Source organism: Crocuta crocuta, unplaced genomic scaffold (genome assembly GCF_008692635.1).
Source record: "Crocuta crocuta isolate KB4526 unplaced genomic scaffold, BGI_CrCroc_1.0 scaffold149, whole genome shotgun sequence".
Taxonomy (NCBI): Eukaryota; Metazoa; Chordata; class Mammalia; order Carnivora; family Hyaenidae; genus Crocuta; species Crocuta crocuta.
This window is the reverse complement of record NW_027551561.1, coordinates 2,680,803-2,702,838: the sequence shown is the minus strand read 5'-3', so window position 1 is coordinate 2,702,838 and position 22,036 is coordinate 2,680,803. Positions and strand designations below refer to the sequence as shown.

At 43.9% G+C, this 22,036-nt stretch overlaps 2 protein-coding genes and 1 long non-coding RNA gene across 3 annotated transcripts in view; 2 read left to right on the top strand and 1 right to left on the bottom strand.

Moving 5' to 3' along the window:
• The window catches only part of TLCD3A (TLC domain containing 3A), a 7,096-nt gene extending 6,931 nt beyond the window's left edge, over positions 1-165 (bottom strand). The window contains exon 1 of the mRNA XM_077749926.1: positions 1-165. Coding sequence (XP_077606052.1) covers positions 1-120 — 120 coding nt within the window. The 5' untranslated portion in view covers positions 121-165.
• A 15-nt stretch (positions 166-180) lies between these two features.
• Positions 181-5,103, top strand: LOC144219818 (uncharacterized). The gene is made up of 2 exons (XR_013331502.1): positions 181-321; positions 3,857-5,103. It is a non-coding gene; the product is annotated as an uncharacterized LOC144219818 (long non-coding RNA).
• Positions 5,104-15,473: 10,370 nt separating this feature from the next.
• The window catches only part of VPS53 (VPS53 subunit of GARP complex), a 136,290-nt gene continuing 129,727 nt past the window's right edge, over positions 15,474-22,036 (top strand). The window contains exons 1-2 of the mRNA XM_077749623.1: positions 15,474-15,663; positions 17,464-17,544. Coding sequence (XP_077605749.1) covers positions 15,577-15,663; positions 17,464-17,544 — 168 coding nt within the window. The 5' untranslated portion in view covers positions 15,474-15,576. The remainder of the gene's footprint in view (positions 15,664-17,463; positions 17,545-22,036) is intronic.

The window sequence follows — 22,036 nt, the reverse complement described above, 5'->3', positions numbered from 1 at the left end:
GGTGCTGATCATCACGCAGTCGATGTCGGTCCATGCGGGCCGCGCGCGGCGCAGACCCCAGGTGCACAGCGCGAAGAGCCCCGGGAAGAAGAGCGAGCCCCAGGCCAGCGTCAGCAGCATGGGTGCTTGGGGGTCGGTCGCCGCGCTCGGCGCCTCGCGTGGCTCAGGTCGNGGGGCGGGAAGGGCAGAGGCTCTGGGGGCTTCTGTTCCGTCACCGCGGACGCGTCCCCTCCCTCCCCGACCGCCGGCGCGACAGACGAAACGCCTAGCACCCGCCCGCAGCCCTCTGCTCCCCAGCCCCAGGCAGAGGGGAGAAACCAGGTACGAAAATGCCCTTCGGTCGAGACCCCCCCCACGCCCAGGGTGGGGGAGCCCTCCGGCCGGGCCGGGCCATCTCTCTTGGGCAGAAGAAAGGAGAGGACCGGTGAGCTGGTGGCCCTCTGTCTGCCTGGCTTATCTCCCAAGCACTTTTGCGTCCAAAGAGGAGTCTTAAGGAAAAGATCTCTCTGCAGGCCAGAGATGGCTCTTCCGTGTCCTGCCAACTGCTCCGTTTCCTCCACAGGGGGGTCGCTCCTAAAACCATTAAACCCCTCTACGGAATCCAGCAGGTCCTCTCTCAATCTACTTAGCGAGGCAGAATAGCGGGTCTGTACACCTTCCGTGGTACTGCGGGGCCGCCTCTTGCCTGTGGGTCAAGATACCCTCCAGTCTCCGGGACTGTTCTGTTGTTGTTGACAATGTTCTCTTATTTGGAAGTTCTCCATCCAGTTGCCCTAAGCTTGAATGGGTTGGAAACGGTTCGTTTTCACTCAGCACCAGCCACATGGGCCAATACACTAACTTCAACATCACTGGCGTCTGTCCCTCTTGGGACTTAACCAGTTTTACTTTGCTTTCCTCTCCCATCTTCCTCAGCTAACATGTGGAGGGGGGTGGGGGGAGGGAGAATTCATTTATGCCTATTGCAATGGAAAGGTTTTGTGGGTCTCTTTCCACCACTGAATGCTGACAAAAGCCACTTGAAAGGCCTCTGTCTGAAACAGTGGGGGCTCAGCCTCTCTGGGCCACTGTTTCCTCATTTGAGAAATTAAGAGGCTGAACTACAAGCTCTTTAAGGCTCTTCTAGTTCTAAATTCTTATGCTTCTATGACTTTGGTAAGATAACAGATGGTTCCTGTTAGATGCCAATTAAATGTCTAACATGGCAGTTACTGGTACAGAAGCAGATAATAGAGTTAGCACAGCTTTTTCATCTTATGCACTGTTGAGGGATTCAGCCCAACACTAAGGGAACAGAATACTCAAAGGAAAGTATGAAATTTCTTCCACTTAGAGCAACATCGCCAACTCCCAAATTCATCGCTGACATACATGGTGAACTGAAAAAGACACTCCAATTTGGTAGCAAGGTATCTGGCCAATACAAAGCTTTCTGTATTTTCACATTTGCGCGGACAAAGGACAGCTCTCTGTAAACTTTTCACTGTCCCAGGACAAATGCTTGTGCGTTCCATTTTCTGTTCCCTACCTATTTACCCCAGTCACCTCTGGCTCCAGCTTTTCCAGAGAGGGACAAGTGGTTACCAGTCTTCCCTGCCTTCTCTCCTTAAAGGGATCAGCGACATGCACCAAGGAGGCCAACACTTTGGTGGGAACCAATCTATTCCCTATGCAAGAAGTTGTACAGGCTCTATGAAATGAAAACAAAACAACAGATGATTCACATACAGAAAACAGCACATAAAATCAGTTTCCAACACCATGCTCATCGAGTCACCAGAATGTTAAGCTTGAATCACCAGAAAGCCAACAAGCATAAACATGAGACTTGGCTTTTCAAGCCCTGTGGCAAATGATAAAGCCAAATAAAAAGCTCCAAGCCTTTTTCAAATACAAACTTCTACCTACTCTTCAAAAGTTTTGAGTCACGTTTCCTTCACTAGGAAGGTTTCTATCTACCTGTTTCTTCCAGGCATATTTATACATTTCCTTTCCTTTCTTTTTTCTAAAAATATTTTTAAATGTTTTCTTTAGTTTTGAGAGAGACAGGCAGAGTGTGAGTGGAGGAGAGGCAGAGAGAGAGGGAAACACAGAATCTGAAGCACGCTCCAGGCTCTGAGCTGTCAGCACAGAGCCCGATGCAGGGCTTGAACCCACAAACTGTGAGATCATGACCTAAGCTGAAGTCAGACACTTAACCGACTGAGCCACCCAGGCACCCCCAATATAAATTTCCTTTTATATTCCTTTCCTTTAGACCACTTGCATTTGAATAGTAAGCATGTTGTTTTCCATTTGTATGTATGTTCCCCCACCAAACTGTTGTTAGCTCTTTGAAACAGAACTACATCTTTTCATTTTGTTTCCTAAGTTAGGCCTGGCACATTGCCAGTGCTCAAGAAATATTTGATACTTTTTAAAGCTTTTATTGAATACTAACTATGTGTCAGGCACTCTATATCAAACATTTTACAAGCATTATCTCATTGGATCCTCACAAAGAATCTATTATCGTGTGTGTGTGTGTGCAGGTGCGCAATATAAGACCGAGAGCAATGAAAAAACTACCCAAGTTCACATTGCTGGTGACAGAGTTGGGGTTTGAACTCATTACTTTCTGCCTTCAAGGTCAGTGTGCTTAATGACTATACGGCCTTCAAACTTGATAAGCACAGAAAGAGTAGTTGTTTTTCACAATACAGTTTCTGATTAATAACCACTGTTCCTAATTGTTTGCTCAGAATTTTATTTTTTTTTAATGTTTTTTAATTTATTTCTAGGAGAGAGAGAGACAGCGTGAGCAGGAGAGGGTCAGAGAGAGAGGGAGTCACAGACCGAAACAGGCTCCAGGCTCTGAGCTGGCAGTCAGCACAGAGCCCGACGCGGGGCTCGAACCCACGAACCGCGAGATCCTGACCTAAGCGAAAGTCGGACGCTTAACCGACTGAGCCACCCAGGCGCCCCTTGTTTGCTCACAATTTTAAACATGTGGAGTGTAGTTTCTGGGCTCTGATGCTGCTATTATTAACATCATCTCATATTTATATATACCTTTACAATTTTGCAAATCACTTTCACATATATCATCTCACTTGGTTCTCAGAATAACCCAATGAAAATATTTCATTTTATAGATGAAGCAGCTTCAGTGAAGAATGGTAAGCTGACATGCCACTGTATGAAGTGGCAAAGCTCACGTTAGAACGCAGGGCTCCTGGTTCAAGTTCAGGGTGATTTCACGCTATAGAGTTGGGATTTAAGGAGTTTTTAATTATGCTTCTTAGGTGGGTTTGGAGAGTGAAGTTTGGGTTACTAGAAGCCAAGATAAGACTCATTTACCAAATCAGAATGTCACACCTTGAATAAGAATTTATAAAGCTCCCAGTTTGGGAGGGCTATGGTAGGATTTCTCTGGTTTCCACCCTCTCTCTCCCATTCCTTTAAACCCCAACTTGGATACCATTAGAGGGTAGGTTAGCAGAACCCTCTCCCCTTCTGCTCTCTGGTTTCTCTAGCCTTAAATTGAAAATACCACATTTACTTGTAAGAGATTCTGAGAATACTCAGGTAAGTGTCCTTAAGATACGTGATGTGCCGGCTGCTACCCTTGACCAAGGACATTTCCTTCCTCTCCAGAAAAATGGACCTAAGGAAAAGCAATTGAGATTCACACATGAAACATCTTCATTTCCAGCTCCAGAACTGAACTGAAAGAGATCTTTGGAGGTCTCTATCCACCCATCTATTAAATATATATATATATACATATATATACATATATATATAAAATAACAGAAAATGAAGCTTTTCTGAAATTAGCTCTTTTGCTTAGAACTGCACTTCTTTTCTCTAACAGTGCCATTGGAAGCAGGGACAAAGAAGGACAAATGGAGAAATAACATGATGGGAAGAACATGGAGAGAAAGGTACAGCACAGGAAGATCTACTGGAAGACCAAGGTCAGCATGGAATAAAAGGGAATTACAGGGAATAAAGAGACCAAGACACATCCCCTTCGACTGAGGAAAACAGACAGCGATACAGATCCAGAGATCGGAATTCACAAGTGAACAAGAGGAAGAGGCTTTACAACACAGACAGAGCTAAAAGGAGGTGTACAAAGAGAAAGAAAGAGACAGCCCTTTATGAAACATCATTCCCTTTTAACCTGGCACCATCAAAAGCCACACTGCCTTGACGATGTATGGCACAAACCCTGTTCTTAGGATAGCATGTGGCCAGGAGAAGTTAACTGCCTTCCTCTTCTTTCTCCTGCACCTGTTTGCACTGCATAAGAATACCTGATCAGTATGGCCCTGCACTGTTTCCCCTTTCAACAGCATTCCTCTGATGGGCAGGCAGGGCCTGTCAGTCTGGAAGGCAGCCATGACACATAGCGCAGGGGTCAGGATTAGAGGACCTGAGTTCCAGTACTGGCTCTGCTACACAGAAGCTGTGTGACATGGGGAGAACTACTTAACCTCTCTGTAAAATATGGGTTCCTTTACCTACCTTCCAGGATGGTTGTGAGAATTAGATGAGAGATTTTCAAAAATACATGTAAACTACATGCCGGGTACAGGCAAGGGATTATTATTATTGTTTAAATAAATTTATTTTGAGGGAGATGGAGACAGTGCAAGTGATTGGGGGGGTGCAGTGAGAAAGGGAGAATCCCAAGCAGGCTGCCAGCGCAGAGCCTGACGGGGGGCTCAAACCCACAAAGCCAGGAGATCATGACCTGAGCCAAAACCAAGAGGCAGATGCTCAACCGACCAAGCCACCCAGGCCCCCCCGAAGGCACTATTATTCTTTATCTTGGTATCCCTGTAGCACAGTTTTTTGATATTGAACTTCTCAGTGAACATCTATGGGGTTGAAGAAGATCTAGGCCTGGCCTTAGCCAGCTTCTCAGCGGCAGCTTTCTCTGTTTCATCCTGCACTGTTGCAAAAGCAAACTGAGTCTGCGAGGCATAGTCACACCCCAAGCACATGGCTTCTACAAACAGTGGCCACGGCTGCATAGCACAGGGAAGTCTTTGCTCTTGTACACAGTGATAATGATCTCGGTCAATAAAACCATAATTTACACAAAGAACTGATTATGTAGTACTTGCCTTTGTGTGCTGCTTTGTATTTTTAAGGCACTTTCACCTATTTCTTTTGCTATAAATGCAAAACTTTCCTTGTTTGCAGATCAGCACACATAACTAAAAGTAGTGTGAATTCTAAACTCAAGGTTAAAAAAACACAAAACAATTGAAGGGCATTGAACAATTAGGGAAACTACCTTTGCAATGAGTTAGAACCAGCAAATTGCTGTGAACAAATTCAGCTGCCTTCCTAAATTATCAGAGCAATACTTTTAGTGTCTTCATGTCTCATAAATAATCCCATGACAGGTTTATTTTGCTTACCCTACTTAACTCTGCTGGTATTTTTAGTTTTCTGATTAAAAAATATGTTAGAAAGTAGGGGCGCCTAGTTGGTCCGAGGGTTACTGGGTTATCGTTAAGCTGATTAAGAAAGTAGGGGTGCCTGGGTGGCTCAGTTGGTTAAGCGTCTGACTTCAGCTCAGGTCACGATCTCACAGTCTGTGGGTTTGAGCCTCGCATTGGGCTCTGTACTGACAGCTCAGAGCCTGGAACCTGCTTCGGATTCTGTGTCTCCCTCTCTCTCTGCCCCTCCCTTGCTCACACTCTGTCTCTGTCTCTCTCTCAAAAAAAAATAAAATAAAATAAAGACATAAAAAATAAAAAAAAAAAGAAAGTAAAACATGCTCCAACAGTTAAGCATCTGACTGGCTCAGATCATGATCTCACCATTCGTGAGTTTGAGCCCTGTGTCAGGCTCTGTGCTGACAGCTCAGGGCCTGGAGACTGCTTGGGATTCTGTATCTCCCTTTCTCTCTACTCCCCCCACTCATGCTCTGTCTCTCTCCGTCTCTTAAAAATAAATAAACGTTAAAAAAATTAAAAAAAAAAGAAAACATGCCTACTATGGAAAATAATCACAATAAAGCCATCACTGAGAGAGATTACTCTCAGATAATAACATCTTGGTAGAATTCATCTCAGTTCTCTTTATATGCATTTATTATATATGTGATTGAGATCATGCTTTAAATTAATCTTGAATATTGATATTTCACTTAGAAGTATTTCACAAGCCTCATTTTTCAGAAGTCAGAAGTCATTTGATATTTGATTATTACAGATGATCTTTCAAAGTGGGTTATCACTTGTTTTGGAAGGAATTCTTAACTGGGGGCGAGTGGGTTTGTCCACAGGCACACAGTTTGGCACACAGACAAGGTCTTTATGTGTTCTGGTAACTTTGACCTTAAAAATAGTCAGAGCCCACGGCACCTGGGTGGCTCGGTCGGTTGAGCGTCTGACTTTGGCTCAGGTTGTGATCTTACGGTTTGTGAGTTTGAGCCCCGCATCGGGCTCTCTGCTGTCAGCACAGGGTCTGCTTCAGATCCTGTCTCCCTCTCTCTCTCTGTTCCTCCCCTGCGGATGTGTTCTCTCTCTCCCTCTCCCTCCCTCTCTCCCTCTCTCTCTCAAAACAAAAAAAAAAGGTAAGAGTCCTATCCTTATTAGCATTCAGTTTCTGTCCTTAAAGTGGGCCTCATAAGAAACTCAAGCTGCTATTTAAGTATCTAGTTTTTTCTTTTTATTGGCTGAGCTCTATTAACCTATTTAGTGAACTATAATTATGTAGGGCCTTGGAACTTGTTTAGGCAGTAAAGGAAGAGCCATTCTTTGTGAAGCTAAGTTTGTAGTGTCTTTTACCATACACAGGCAATTCTCACCCCAAGAGGTAATTACTTCTCAAGAAGACTGGATGGAAATCTAAATGGCCAAAATAAAAACGATGCAGAGAAAGCTAATTAGCTACCAGGACTTAAGAGCCTTATTTGGGAAGGAAACTTCATTATTTATAGCAACAAGAACCTCAGCCCCAAGCATACTAGTGCATGCTTATGGGGAGCGGAGAGTCACCACTTATCTGGGGCCGACCTGACAGATTATTAATTGTGAGTCTGAAGACTGAGGTAACTGTTGACTTATGAGCCATACTGAAATACAGCTGCCCAGCAGGCAGAGCAAACTCCCATGCTGTCAGGTAACTGATGGAGCTGTCCAGCAGGGGTGTTAGAGGATTTGGAAGATTTTAAATACCACCGCAATATAAAGGCCAGGAAGCGCTTGCTAGTCAAGATTCTGCCACTGTCCTTCTTTTTCATGTTCTAAGTCCATTGTTTCCGTATGCGGCATCTGGGGCTTGATGAGTTTATCTTTACGTATTTTCTTCTATTTCAGTTTTAAGTACCGTGTTCACTCAATCTGCTGCTTTTTAAGACTCTACTGTTGGGGTCCTGGACAATAAACAGCGCACATGTAAGTCTTCTAAAAAGATTTTAATCTTAAAAAGGAAGAGAATATAATAATTTATCAGGAAAAACTAAGATCAGCTAAAATATAGAATAAAATCATTGAGGTAAGGTGGCTGGATACAAGATCAATACCCAAATTAAATGGCTTTTCTATAAGCCAGCAAATAAATATCAGTTAGAAAATATAATAGAAAAGGAGGATCATTTACAATGTTTATTTTAATTCCAGTAGAGTTAACATACAGTAGTATATTAGTTTCAGATATAATATATTTTTAAATATATGTTTAATATATTTTTTAATTTATAATTTTATAACTTATAAAATCTGTTACAAGTTTTAGACCTAACAAGAAATATGCAAGACCTGTATGAAGAAAGCTACAAACCCTTACTGTAAGATACAAAAGCCTTAAAAAATGGAGAGCAACAGGGCGCCTGGGTGGCTTAGTCGGTTAAGCGTCCGACTTTCGCTTAGGTCATGATCTCGCGGTTCGTGGGTTCGAGCCCCGCGTCGGGCTCTGTGCTGACTGCCAGCTCAGAGCCTGGAGCCTATTTCAGAGGCTGTGTCTCCCTCTCTCTCTGACCCTCCCCTGCTCATGCTGTCTCTCTCCCTCTCGTAGAAATAAATAAAACATTAAAAAAAAAATGGAGAGCATGATCCTAAAGGGAAGATTCAATATTGTAAACCTATCAATTTCCCTCAAATTGATCTAGAAATTCAATACAATTCCAATGGAAATCCTAATATGTTTTTAATAGATTCAGTAAGTTCTTTCTAAAGCTTTTGTGAATTAGAGAAAATGTGCAAGAATGGCAAAGAAATATTTGCACCAAGAACACTGGGGGGAGGGAGGAATTTACAATGTATCAAAACACCTCAAATTATCATAACTGAGATGGTGTAGAAGAAACAAATAGATCAATGGAATAAAACACAGTCCTGAACCAGACCTACTAAATATAATCTGTGGCAAACACATCATACTTATGAGGAAAGGAAGGACTAAGAAAACCACAGAATCCATTAGTTTTCCTTTGGAAAAAATAAAATTAGATGAATACTGTCCCTCCACAATACATGTCTTCCCAGAACCTCAGAATACGACCAAGGAAATGGTGTCTTTGCTGATTGAATTATGGTAAGGATTGAGGTGAGACCACACTAAATCAGGGTAGGCCCTAAATCCAATGACAGTATCCTTATAAGAGAAAAGGACACAGTCACAGAAAGGAAGGTGATGTGAAGATGGAGTGAGAGTTTGGAATGACGAGTCTAGAAGCCAAGGAATTCCAAGGGCTGTGGGCAGCCACCGGAAATGAGAGGAGGGGCTTGGGATCATTTCTCCCTCAAAGGATCAACCCTACTAACACCTTGATTTTAGACTTCTGCCCTTCAGAACTGTAAGAAAATTAATTTCCGTTGTCATAATGTACTCAGCCTTCGGTAATTTGTTACAGCAGTCCTAGAAAATGAATACACATGAAACACCATGTATGCACAAACAACATAAACTGGAAGTACACAGAAGAAATACAAAAAGGCCAATAAATGCCCTGTAAGTAAATATTTAAAAGACTGATAACATCCAGTGTACATCAAGATACAAGGACATAGGCACTTTTCTCAATGCTGGTAGAAGTAGAGATATGTATTACAAGGATATAGTAGTTTTTGTAACAGCAAAAGGAGAGAGACCAAAATACAGAGAAAGATTTCCAGAAAATACGGTTAAAGGGAAGAAAACAAATCACTGAACAGTAAGTAGAGTGAGATATACTTTGTAATTTTTAAAAAACTATAAATGTGACTAGTACATATCCTGCTATATAATCATGCAAAGAAAGGTTTGGAAGGAAAAAACCAAACTGCAAACAGTTTGCTAACCTCTGGAGAGAGAAGTGTATGTACATGTATTGGTGTCCCGAGTATGTATATGGAGTGAGATGAATTAAGAGTGACTTTTGCCTTTTCCTGTGTTGTATGAGTTTTTCCAATAAAAATGGTTCATTAGCTAGTACATAAATATCAAATAAAAGCACCTAGAAAGTAATGGCTCTAATTGTCAGACGTGCTTGGCTTTCTGCGGAACATCATTCAGTACGTGCATGTGAGTCTAGCAGGGAGCACTTAGCTGCCGACCTCGGCTCCTCACCCTATTGTCCCACCGACCTCACGGACTATGGTCAAGACTAAAGAAATCACATATATCAAGACCTTTAAGCTGTGTATAAAGTACTATGCAAATGCACTGTATTGTGTTAGTCTACCACTCACTATCATTTAGTGTAGTGGATTATTATATCTGCACATAAAGTGCTAAACTCTAAACCCACAGAGAACCATGTTTAGGCAGGGGCAGTAAAGGCAAAGCAAAAGCAACTGGGAACAAGCAAAGTGAAGATTTTCACAGGCAGTTGTAACTATGTGACTGACACTATGGACAGAAAGCCAAGTGTGGATATAAAAGATTTGGCGTCTGGGGCACCTGGGGGATTGAGTCAGTTCAGCGTCCGACTTCAGCTCAGGTCATGATCTCACAGTCTGTGGGTTTGAGCCCCGCATCAGGCTCTGTGCTGATAGCTGAGAGCCTGGAGCCTGCTTCTAATTCTGTGTCTCCCTCTCTCTCTGCCCCTCCCCATTCATGCTGTCTCCTCAAAAATAAGAAGAAACATATTTAAAAAAAAAATCTGGAGACTAATGATAGCTGTGGGAGCGGTCTCTCATAGCAGTGATTCTCAACAGGAGACTGAGGTCGAGAAAGCCACCAGAATTTTGAACGATATTATATAAAACTTTTAACTGGTTTTCCGATGTGGATCTAAAGTATAGCTGGGCAAAATATTCTTGGCTGGTGGAGAAAGGAGAGCACCTGTGTATCAGTGATTGTGACATTGGAAAATATTATGTGTGGAAAGGTTGTTCACAAGATTTTTATGTTTAGCAGAGGGAGGCAGGGCTTAAAAAAAAGAGGTTAAAAAAAGTTTAAGATCTATTCATGCAAAATGTGCAAATGTGTATTTTTCTGGGGGAAAGGATCTATTTAGTGTTCTTCATGTCCTGCAAGGGATCCAGACCCAAGAAATATTTTGAGTGTAGGCTGGTGTAGACCAGGAGAAGAGAAGTGGTTGAAGATCAAGCTCAGGGAATGCAACAGAAGAAGGGGAGCCAAAGAAACAAGAAAACAGGGCTGGAGGTGACAGTGGCATTGTACGATGCTTAAGGATGTAATGATTGTACTCATCAGTTAACGTCAACTGTATAAAACCAAATGTTTTTATTTTGGTTGCAAAGAGTAAGACTTCCACCAAAGGTGTGTCATTGTGGCCTATGTAGTTACAACCTTGTCAAGTAGGTGAAGGAATTACTGAACGTGAACCCAGCGTAGCCGCTGCGGAAGCTCTAAAGGCATCTGGGAACAAGCCTGCGTGCATGACTGAATGCCTGAGCTATGGTCGTGGGAACAGGGGAGCCGCGGAAGCTAGCCAGCGATTAGGATCTGTTTGGCAAGAACGGGCATGCACAGACAACGAGCGTACCCATCAAAACAAAACTGGGTGCCCAGGCTACGGGGACACGCAGGACGTCTGACTGCCGATCAAGACCGAAAGCTGGTGGTTCGGGATACTCAAAAAATTGAGGAATGAAGGACAGCAAAAGACCATGTCAGTGTGAAAAGCCGTGTACTAAAAACGGCCCAGAAAGGAGTGCCAAGCAAACATTGTTTGAACCAGCTTTCTTGGAGAAATCAAATTCTATTCCTCCAGTTACAAGTCGGCGTGGGAACCCTGCCACCCATAGTGGCGATGGGATCCGTGTGTAATTGTGTTTGCGAGTCCTAGGAAGCATTTTAGAAAACTGTAGGAATATCTTTGGTTGACACAATGTTGGAGTGGGGCTATGCTACTGGCCTTTAGTGGGTAAGGATCAGGTAATTCAGACATTTTGCAATTTTTTTTTACAAGAAATTTCACAAAAAGCTCAGCTGGTTAGAGGAAGGTCATTATGGAGGGGAAGCTTAAAAGGAAGAAAGATAGTGTCTTGATCTTATAAAATACTCCGCACGACGTCTACTTAATGTAGTACAGCCACTTCAAAAACAATGAACCAGCTGTATACATGCCAGGATACTGGAGACTCCTTTTAACAGAGTTAGAAAGAAATGCTAAATTGACAGGCACATGAAATTGAGAGCCGTCACTGGATATCATTAACAAAGGCTATTTTAAAACTACCTAATACTTCCATCCTAATGAAAAACATTATGGAAATTCATCTGGGGGTTCCTGGTTTTTCCCATCTTATTTTGATGCTGTCCTGAGATGCATCCCCGAATCCCCTGCAGCCTACTGTACTTTTACCACCACCCCTGCTTTTCCATGGCCTATTAAAGGATAGGGTCTCCAAAGTATGCGAGTGGGTTTTAAGTATTAGAGACTGAATTTATGCATCAGGTGAAATTTCAAGTGAGAAAATATGTTTTCTATAATACTCTGTCATCAGCTATACCCCATCCCACTGCATAACAGGAAAAAAATTTGTGAGAATATCACATGCTCCTTATTCTCACATCCAAATTTCTCACATATGTAAACTTCCATATTTCATTTATCTTAAAACTCTATAATCTGTCTTTACAGACTTCCTCCTTCCATTTCCCTCTTTTGCTTATCATAAATAAGTCTAGCCTATTATTACTTATCTTAATGACTTTTTTTTTTTTTCTAGGAGAGAGAGACAGACAGCGTGAGCAGGGGAGGGTCAGAGAGAGAGGGAGTCACAGACTCTGAAACAGGCTCCAGGCTCTGAGCTGGCAGTCAGCACAGAGCCCGACACGCGGCTCGAACCCATGAACCGCGAGATCATGACCTAAGCGAAAGTCAGACGCTTAACCGACTAAGCCACCCAGGCGCCCCTCTTAATGACTTTTTTAAAAATCTAGGGTCCCCCTAGTATCTTCCTACACTTTTTGTACTGGGCAGTTCTCTTAAACCCAAGCTTATGTTCATTACTAGTATCTTATCTGCCAAGAGAGAGAAGGGAAATAATTGAGTTGGGAGCTTCAGAGTAGGGAAGCAGGGAGAAGGCAGTTGACTTGATAATGCATAAAAGGACAAGCAGTGGAAACTAGACAGCATGGGTCTGGACTGGAGCCCGTCATCCGTGTTTCATGACCTGCCACAATTATGCCCGCTTCTGGGAAACAGAGACCAGAGTCAGAGGACAAGGGCTGATGACAGGCATGCTGAACTCGGTCATGTCACTTCTCTGCTCACAATCCCAACAAGGCTTCTCATTCCTTAACATGGCCTTCAGGAGCCTACATCATCTGGCACCACCTATTTCTTTAGCCTCTCTTTGTACCATTCTCCCCTTTGGCTTTCGAAGTCCCACCCCCCTGGCCAATTTCTTCCATCCTCAAGGCTTTTGCACACACCATTCCTTTCATCTGGCACCTCCAATTTCTCTCATCACCCACTCTTTGCTTCGGCTTAAAAATCACTTCCTCAGAGATGCCTTTCCTCACCCCCAAATCCAATCAGAATACTCTATCAAAATAGTCTTTGAACATACGTTTTGTCTTTCATTATGCTTATTAGCAGGAATACTTTTTCCAGACATGGAAATAGCTCTGTGGGGGCAGGCACACCCATTCACTTATTTAATACATTTATTGACTTTATTGAATGAGTGAATGAATGTTTGGAAGAGTTAGCTATGGGACCTTGGACAAGTTATTTATTTAGTATTTGTTTATTTTTGAGAGAGAGAGAGAGAGACAGAGCATGAGTGGGGGAGGGGCAAAGAGACAGGGAGACAGAATTCAAGGCAGGCTCCAGGATTTGAGCCTCAGCACAGAGCCCAATGCGGGTCTTGAACTCACACACCATGAGATCATGACCTGAGCTGAAGTCGGACGCTTAACCGACTGAGCCTCCCAGGCGCCCCACAAGTTATCTATTTTAACTATATCTCCATTTTCTCATCTGCTAAATGGAGCAATGATACTAACTTCCAATCTCAGAATCTCCATGTGGATGAAAAGAGAGAACACATGCCTAGCATGGTGCCTTGCATATAATAGGGGTTAGGAAATGTTAGCTCTTATCATCATTAAAAACAAGCTCTATGAGCAACCAGAACTCTCATACCTCACTGGTAGGGATGCAAAAATTAAACAGCTCTGTTGGAAACACGGTTTACCAGTTTCTTAATAAAGTTTAACACCGACTTTCCATACAACCCGCAATCCCACTTCTAGGCATTTATGCAAGTAAAATGAAAACTTGTTCACACAAAACCTGCGCAGGAGTGTTTATAGCAGCTTTATTCATCATTGCCGACAGCTGAAAACAACTCAAATGGCCTTCAACCAAAGAATGGAAAAACAAATTGTCATAGAGGCGCATAGCAGACACTCAGCAAGGAAAGATGAACTACTGGTACATGCAACAACATGGATGAAATGCAACAGCATCATGCTGGGTGAAAGAAGCCAGACTCCAAAGGCGACATGTGGTATGATTACATTCACATGTATTCTGAAAAAGCCACATCGCAGGGACAGAGATCACGTCAGTGGGTCCCAGGCAATGGGGTGGAGCATGTGGGAATCTGGAGAAATGATAGAACTGTTCTAGGTCTTGATTGGGATGGTAGTTACATGACTATACGCCCTTACCAGAACTCATGGCATTATAAACTGAAAGGTGAATTCCACTGGATGGAAATTATGCCCTACTATAAAATATGGAAAAAAATCCAAACAGGTGGATCAAACTACTTTTTCCTTTTAAAAAAAGTATTATAAAAGTACTACAGGCTATTCATAGACATTCTGGGAAAATATACAGAGTGTACTTTCCATCACCTGCAGAACAGTAATATTTCCTTGCTATCATTTTTATATGTGCAAAAAACACATAAATGGGGGCTATACTGTACATTTTTGCTTTCTCAAATGTACGTTTTACTTCCTGAAATATATTAAGCACATTTTCCCATGTCATTAAGTAACTTTCAAAACCATAGTTTTATGAGTCAGTTCTCTTCTCTTGTATAGCCAATTTATATTTTTAAAACTTATCGTTAGAATTGCTTCCATGTCTACTACAATTTTGATAAAATTAAAAAAAAAAAAAAAGCTCAGCGAGGCCAGGGACTCTTCCACCTTGTAACTGCACAATGATTCACTGGTAAAACAACTCCTCTGGTTGGCTACAATTGTCTCATTGTTTTAAGCGTCGGGAGCAAAAGCAGTTCCACAGGAAGATCTGGCTCTCTTCTTGTGGCGCAGGAGGGCTAGACACCCTAATATTACCCGTATTACTAGCTTAAATTTGCATAGCGCTTTTTATATTTAACGCTCACCACATCCTTGCAGGGTAAGGGGGGCAGATGGAATAATTTGCCCAAGAACCCAGAGCTTATCAGTCGTGGAATGGGACTTAGACTCCGGATATTCTGAGTCTCGGAAAGTAAACATTTCCCCAGCGGCGGAGCGCTGTCTAATTTGGCTCCCCCCCCCACCCCTTCCCCCACTAGGGAGAAGCTGCAGACACCCCCAGAAAACTCTGCCTAGAGGCTTGGCACACGGGGAACTTAACTCTTGTCAAGTGGACGCTGTCCCTCCGACAAATTGTCCTTGGCAACATCGCCACTTACCAGCTGGGGTCATTTCTCCCCCGGTGGCAGGGGGACACCTACTGCCACTGACCAAGGGGGCCCTGGGAGCTGTAGGATCGCCGGCTTCGCGGCCTGTGAGGGCTGCTGTCGGTCGGTCGCGACGCTGTCTGGGCTCACCCTCACTGGGGGTCCTGCCGGGGGTCGGCCAGACCCTCCCCAACACCCGGGCCCTCAATGGGGGGGCGCGCCCTCGGCGAGGTGAAGAGTGGCCCCACACCATCTTAAGGAGAGCAGAGGGCAGGCAGGGGCCGCGGGACCAGAGAACTGCGCTGGGAGACTCCGGGGACATGACAGGAACGCCTCCTCTGCTTATCCCAGAGGTCAGTCCTCCACTATCCCAGAGTGCCCCGGATCCCGGAAGTGCCCTGCTTTCCGGAAGCAGCCCGGCTGAAGGAAAGGAGGTTTGCCTGAGCGCTGCAAAGAGAGGGTTGTGGTTCTGCAGCTTGGGTGGCGGCTGGGCGTGCGACTCGGGGTTGAGGTGGGCGGCGGGATGATGGAGGAGGAGGAACTGGAGTTCGTGGAGGAGCTGGAAGCCGTGCTGCAGCTCACGCCTGATGTGCAGCTCGCCATCGAGCAGGTGAGCGGCCCGCCCCCAGACGGGGGAGGAGAGCGGAGGGTGGGGAAGTCTGGGGGCGGGACGCGAGGTGGGATGCGGAGCAAGGGGTCTTTGGACGGAGAGATGGGAGCTAGGCGCCGAAGGAAAGGAAAGGTTTCGGGGGAGGTGGTGATGGGAAGGGGTTGCTGAATCCAAGGGAGGGAGAGAACCCTTTCTAGGCCCTGCCTATCTGGAGGGTGAGGCGTCCTGGTGGGTTTGGGCAAAGGAACCGTGCCTCCTGAATGCGTGTACCTGGAAGAAGGGGAGTTCGTGGATACCAACCTCAGATTTGGGGGATTATTTACCAGGCTGGTGTGCCGCTGCCCCCGCTTCTCAGTCTAGCCCCTTGTGAGGGACTCGGAATTGAGAAGGGGGACAGCTGTAATACCTGAAGCGGGTCACAGAGCAGAGGGGACAGGGTGGAGAAAGGACCCCTTTACCATACTTAAATAGTTGAGAATTTCTGCTGTTGATTAATTTGGATTAGGTTGAATATTCCTAAGAGGCCTTCCTTCCCTTCAGGGACTCTTTGGTTGATTAAATTATCAAGTTTATTGAGTTTTTAAGAGTATTGTATTGGAAATAGTGACCTAGACTTTTGTGCAGGATTTTGCTCCTGATAAAGAGAGAGGATCTCCCTTAAAGGAATCGGTGCAGGGGGTAAGATTTAAGAAAAGGAGGCTTATGCCACATTTAATGACCACTGGAAAGTGTTTTTTGAAATAAAGCGTTACTACTACCATTGCTAATAGTATTATTTTTTTTTCTAGCATTAATACTTGTTATAGGTCTGCCACCATACTAACTTATTTATATTGTCCCATTTATAGATTTTTCGAATGTGTGTTTTTCTACCAGTGATTGGGTTACCCATACAAAGGACACTTGGCACATCCAAAGGATGCCAGACCACTGGGCAAAGGTTCTGTTGTTCAGGCCACAAGTCCCCACCCACCTCCACCTGACAGAAACAGACATACATTTCATTTTCTCTTTGGACCTAGTGGGCCCTAAAAGAAGAAACAAACAATGCAGTCAGTTACGGTCAGCAAGGATTTTAGAAGAGAGCCTTTTGGCTCTTTCTTAATAAGACTGAGTTCTGGCATAGGTTTATCTAATAAGCAGCCATCAGGGAAGAATTGGCTTCTCAGAATGACTGTCTTGAGCTGGTGAAATCCAGTACCCAGGGGATCCATCACTCCACCGCCCTACCTTGTCACATGTTCTTTAAGTTGTAGCTTTTGAAGGGAGTTATCGTTCAGAGGCAGTATTCTTTCTTCTGGTAAAGAGATAGACAGTTCCTGAATGCCAGCTCCATTTCCCGACACTATCTGGAGCATAAAAATTGCCTCCATGCAGAGTGAGTTCCAATACTGAGCCATCACACAGACATAGTGCCTGCGTCTTTTATCCAGCCTTTCTTAATACATTCATGTCATCAGCTGGTTTAATCTGAGAGTGGACAACGCCCGTTTATTTTTCCTTGTCCCTGGGATTTTGTGGACATCTGTTTTGCCACGGTTGCACATTCTGTTCTTTGTACCAAGATGTTAAAATTACAGATGTTAGTGAAAATCAGAGATTTACTTTAACATATATTTTCCCAAGCAGCTGATGTAATTGTTAAGCCTTATAAAATGAAGAAGTTGTTGTTAAGCCTTTTAAAATGAAAAAGGGTATGTTTTTTGCTTTCCAAGAATTTACCATCCAGTAGGAAGGAAAGAATACATTAAGCAAGACAGCAAGATGACAGCTATTTTTTAACCCTCTGTCTTTATATAGGTGTTTCCAAGCCAGGACCCTCTAGATCGAGCAGATTTCAATGCGGTGGAGTATATTAATACCCTGTTCCCAACAGAGCAAGTAAGTATAGGGTTTCCTTCATTTCAGTGGCTTCTGGCTCATCCCAAGTGTTAGGATTGCTGTGATTGCTACATAATCTAAGGAGACTTGATAAACAAATGAGAGCTAAATTCAAATCAAACCCTGTTGTAACCCATTGGGGCATGGGGGAATTACCTTATACCAAATACTGTTGTGTGAGAGTGGAATTCTTTGTATTGTGAGTATATTATTAGAAATCGTAATGGGGTGCCTGGGTAGCTCAGTCACTTAAGCGTNGCAGGGCTCAAACCCACGAACCACGAGATCATGACCTAAGCAAAAGTCAGACGCTTAACCAACTAAGCCACCCAGGCGGCCCATCTCAGCTCAGGTCTTGATTTCAGGGTCATGAGTTCAAGCTCTGCATTGGGCTTTGTGCTGGGTATGAAGCCTACTTAAAAAAGAAGGGAGGGAGGGAGGGAGGAAACTGTACCTTTAGCCTGTAAGAGACACCCCCCCACACACATTTTCTGTATAAATTGGGAAGTAGAAAGGATTTTTAAAACTAATTGAGAAGAGCAGGAATGAGGTGGGCAGGATAACCCTGGAGTCATAAAGCTACTCTCACTCCGATTTTGAAATGCAAATTTTCAGACTTGTTTTTTATTTTGTGATGTTGGGTGATTTGCCTATACAGGAAACAAACATTCAGCAAACATTCAGTGGGCACCTGACAGGTATTAGTCACCGTGCTAGATGCTAGGGGCACAAAGATGAATAATACCCAGTCCATGCCCTTGAAGTGTACATGATCAAGGTCAGGAGGAGACACTGGTGAATGCTGTGGGGGAAGTATGTAATGTTTTAGTGAGGAACAAGGGAACAGTTCTTCCTAAGAAAATCAAAACCTCAGAGAGGAGGCAGCCCTTCTGCCAGATCTTAAAGGAGTCATTCCTTCATTTAGTCACACGCATTTATTAAGGGCCTACTAAATGCCAGGCACTGTTCAGAAACTGGAGAGAAATGGTGTGACAGGCAGGTTCCTGGTATTATGGAGTCTAGTGTGAGGAAGAAGACAATAAACAAATCAACAAGTAAACATAGAAGAAATTATCGAATGTCGTTGATACTATGCAGCAGGTGCAGCAATAGAACATGATAGCGGCGGTGGGCGGGTTGAGGGGGGGAGCTCCTTTAGATAGGTGGTGAGCTGCTTCCCTTTAGATGAAGACTTGATGCCTCTGAAGGATCTGGGCCTGTGGCAGACTGGGAGAACACTGTTCTAGGCAGAGTCAACCAATGGGTAGATCTAGGATGACAGGGAAAGAAGGTCATTCTAAGCCCAGGACGAAAGCTCGGAGATGAGAAATACAGAGTGTGCACGGAGAGCAGAGCCTCCTAGGAGATAAGGCTGACGGGGTGAGCAGAGCAAGGGTCCTGAAGGGACCGTGTTCTCTAGGCTTGCAGGCTCCAGTTTTGGGTACCACATGCCTCTCAGTGAAATATTTTCCACGCAACTCGTTTTCATGGGGATAAATGTTAAGCTTGTATAGCCTCGGAGTATTTTGTACGTATCTGAGTACCAGTGTTAAATAAATCAGGTTTTAATAGTGTTTGTTATGTAAATAATAAAAATAGAGGTTTTTGTCATGTACTGTCAATAAAGTATACTGTACCCAGCCCCACAAAATAGATGTTTTAATGTTTTCTCCTCACACTCTAATGGACATTATTGCAAACCCCTTGGGGATGTGCACGCCCTACGCTGGAGATGGAGACTCTGGGCACTGGGTGTCCACTTAGGGACTTTTGATAGCCCGGGGTAGGGGTGGGGCTCAGTCAGTTAAGCATCCGACTCTTGATTTCAGCTCAGGTCATGATCTCAAGGTTCGTGAGATCAAGCCCCATGTGCGGTTCTGTGCTGACAGTGTGGAGCCTGCTTGGGATTCTCTCTCCATCTCTCTCTCTGTCTCTCTCTGCCCCTCCCCTGTGCACACCTTCTCTTTCTCAAATAAATAAACTTAAAAAAAGAAAAAGAAAAAGGACTCTTGATAGGGTAATGACCAGATCAGATTCACATTTAAAATATTCCATCTGGCAGGAAAGCAGAGGGTGAGTGGGGGGAGGGCAGGGCAGAGAGAACTGGCAGGAAGGCCAGGTAGCAGGTCACCTGCTGGGGACGATGAGAGCCCAAGTGAAGACTGGGATGCAGAGAGCAAGTCCAGGGAGCCATTTAGGAGGCCAAGGTCACAGACTTCGGTGGTTTAAAGGATGTGGAATCTAAAACTCCCTCATCTACCGAACAAAACACACTTGTTCTGCCCATTTCTCTAAGAAATCTGGGCCTGGAGGGGGGACAAGACAGATGGGGTCCTTACCGACACAGAGCTTCCGGTTTACGTTAACAGGTAATAATTACACCATTAACAGACTCTAAGTGAGTTATTACAGCCCTACAGTAGCTTGTTTGTGTAAGTGTGGTTTGCTGCTTGCTCCCTGAAGAGTCCGGAGTTCGGCTACAGCTGTGATGATAGTGAACATTTACTGAACGCACGACACCGTCGTGAACACTTAACAGTGATCGGTCCACCCCTTTACCATGCCTGTTTGCGATGAGAGTAAGGAGGCACAGAGGGAGAACAGGCTTCGCTTACATGTGAGCGCACTGCCGTGAGGGAAGGGCACCAAGTACTGTGGAAACTCGCGGCCTTGCTTAGTCTAAGGGACCCGAAAGGACTCCCCTGAAGAAATGGCATTTCAGCTGCACATTAAATGCCAAATGAAGGATTTTTTTCATTAAAAATTTGCTTTTCATGTTTATTTATTTTTGAAAGAGAGAGACAGTGGGAGCATGAGCCTGAGGCAGGCTCCAGGCTCCGAGCCATCAGCCCAGAGCCCGACGCAGGGCTTGAACCCATAGTCACGAGATCATGATCTGAGCCAAAGTTGGATGCTTAACCGACTGAGCCACCCAGGCGCCCCCAAATGAAGGATTTTGAGCTTTGCTCTCTAGCCTGGCATGGAGTGGGACAACAGCAGATACCCTTAAGTTAATTTGGGAGTAAGGAAGAAGAGCAGGCTTTAGTGGCAAATAGAGTAGGAGTGGGGTGGAAGGGTAAGCTAAGTTTTGAATATTTTGGGGCCATCCAGGTGGAAGTATTGACTTGGATATTTGAGTCTGGAGCTCATAATCCTCATAATTGTTAATGTTTTGGTATATATTCTTCCAAGATTTTTCTTTTATTTTTTAATTAAATTTATTTATTTATTTATTTATTTATTTTGATGTTTATTTGTTTTTGAGAGATAGAGGATGAGCAGGGGAGGCACAGAGAGAGACAGAGACACAGAATTCAAATCAGGCTCCAGGCTCCAAGATGTCAGCACAGAGCCCCACATGGGGTTCAGACTCACAAACTGTGAGATCATGACCTGAGTTGAAGTCAGATATTTAATCAACTGAGCCACTCAGGCACCCCCTTTTGATTTTTGTTTTTTGAGAGAGAGCATGTGCTCAAGCCACAGAGTGGGCAGAGCAGGGGAGAGAGAAAGAGCGAGAGTGCACACGCGTGCGAGAGAGAGAGAAAGAGAGAATCCTAAGCAGGTTCCACACTCAGTGCAGAGCCTGATGGGGGGCTCAGTGCTGTGACCCTAGGATCAGGACCTGATCTGAAATGAAGAGTTGGATGTTAACCACCTGAGCCACCCAGGCTACCCCTTCCAAGCTTTTTCTAATGGACATATTCAGGGGCGCTTGGGTGGGTGGCTCAGTCAGTTAAGCATTCAACTTCAGTCCAGGTCATGATCTTGCAGTCAGTGAGTTCAAGCCCCCAGTCAGACTCTGTGCTGACAGCTTGGAGCCTGGAGCCTGCTTCAGATTCTATCTCCTTCTCTGTCTGCTCCTCTCCCACTTTCACTCTGTCTCTCTAAAAATAAATAAACATTAAAAATTTTTCTAATGGACATATTCATTTTAAATAAAGTTGGAAAAAATGTTATGATTCTGTGTGANTTGTTTGCTTTTTTTTTTTGAGGTTTCACAGATGGCCTTTAGAGCTCATTGTTTTCTGTGAAAGAGGAATGAAAGAGGAATTCTAGGAATTAGTTGGAGATAGAAATTTGGGAACAACTGGTATAAAGACAACAGTTTTAGCTCTGAAAATATCATTTGCCCCACCATATCAGGAATGCTGACTAAACACAGCAATAATAATTGTTAGATTTGGAAATTATATAGGAAACCATCAGGGTCTCATTTCTTCCTGACATGTTTCTGTATGTATTTGATTTTAAACTACTGAAGGTAGCAACTAGACATTTGTCATTCCACGGATGTAGTTATGTCTTGTCAAATCGTACCTCCATGTGCATGATAACATGTAGTGAAGTTTCTCAGCAAACTAAGGAAACTAAGGTAGTCTTTACTTCCCCAATCCCAGATTTACACTTAGCAGTTTATTTTTTTTTTTTTTTTTTAAATAGCAGTTCATTTTCCAGCCCAGATTCCCATGGACCATAATGACTAGGTCAG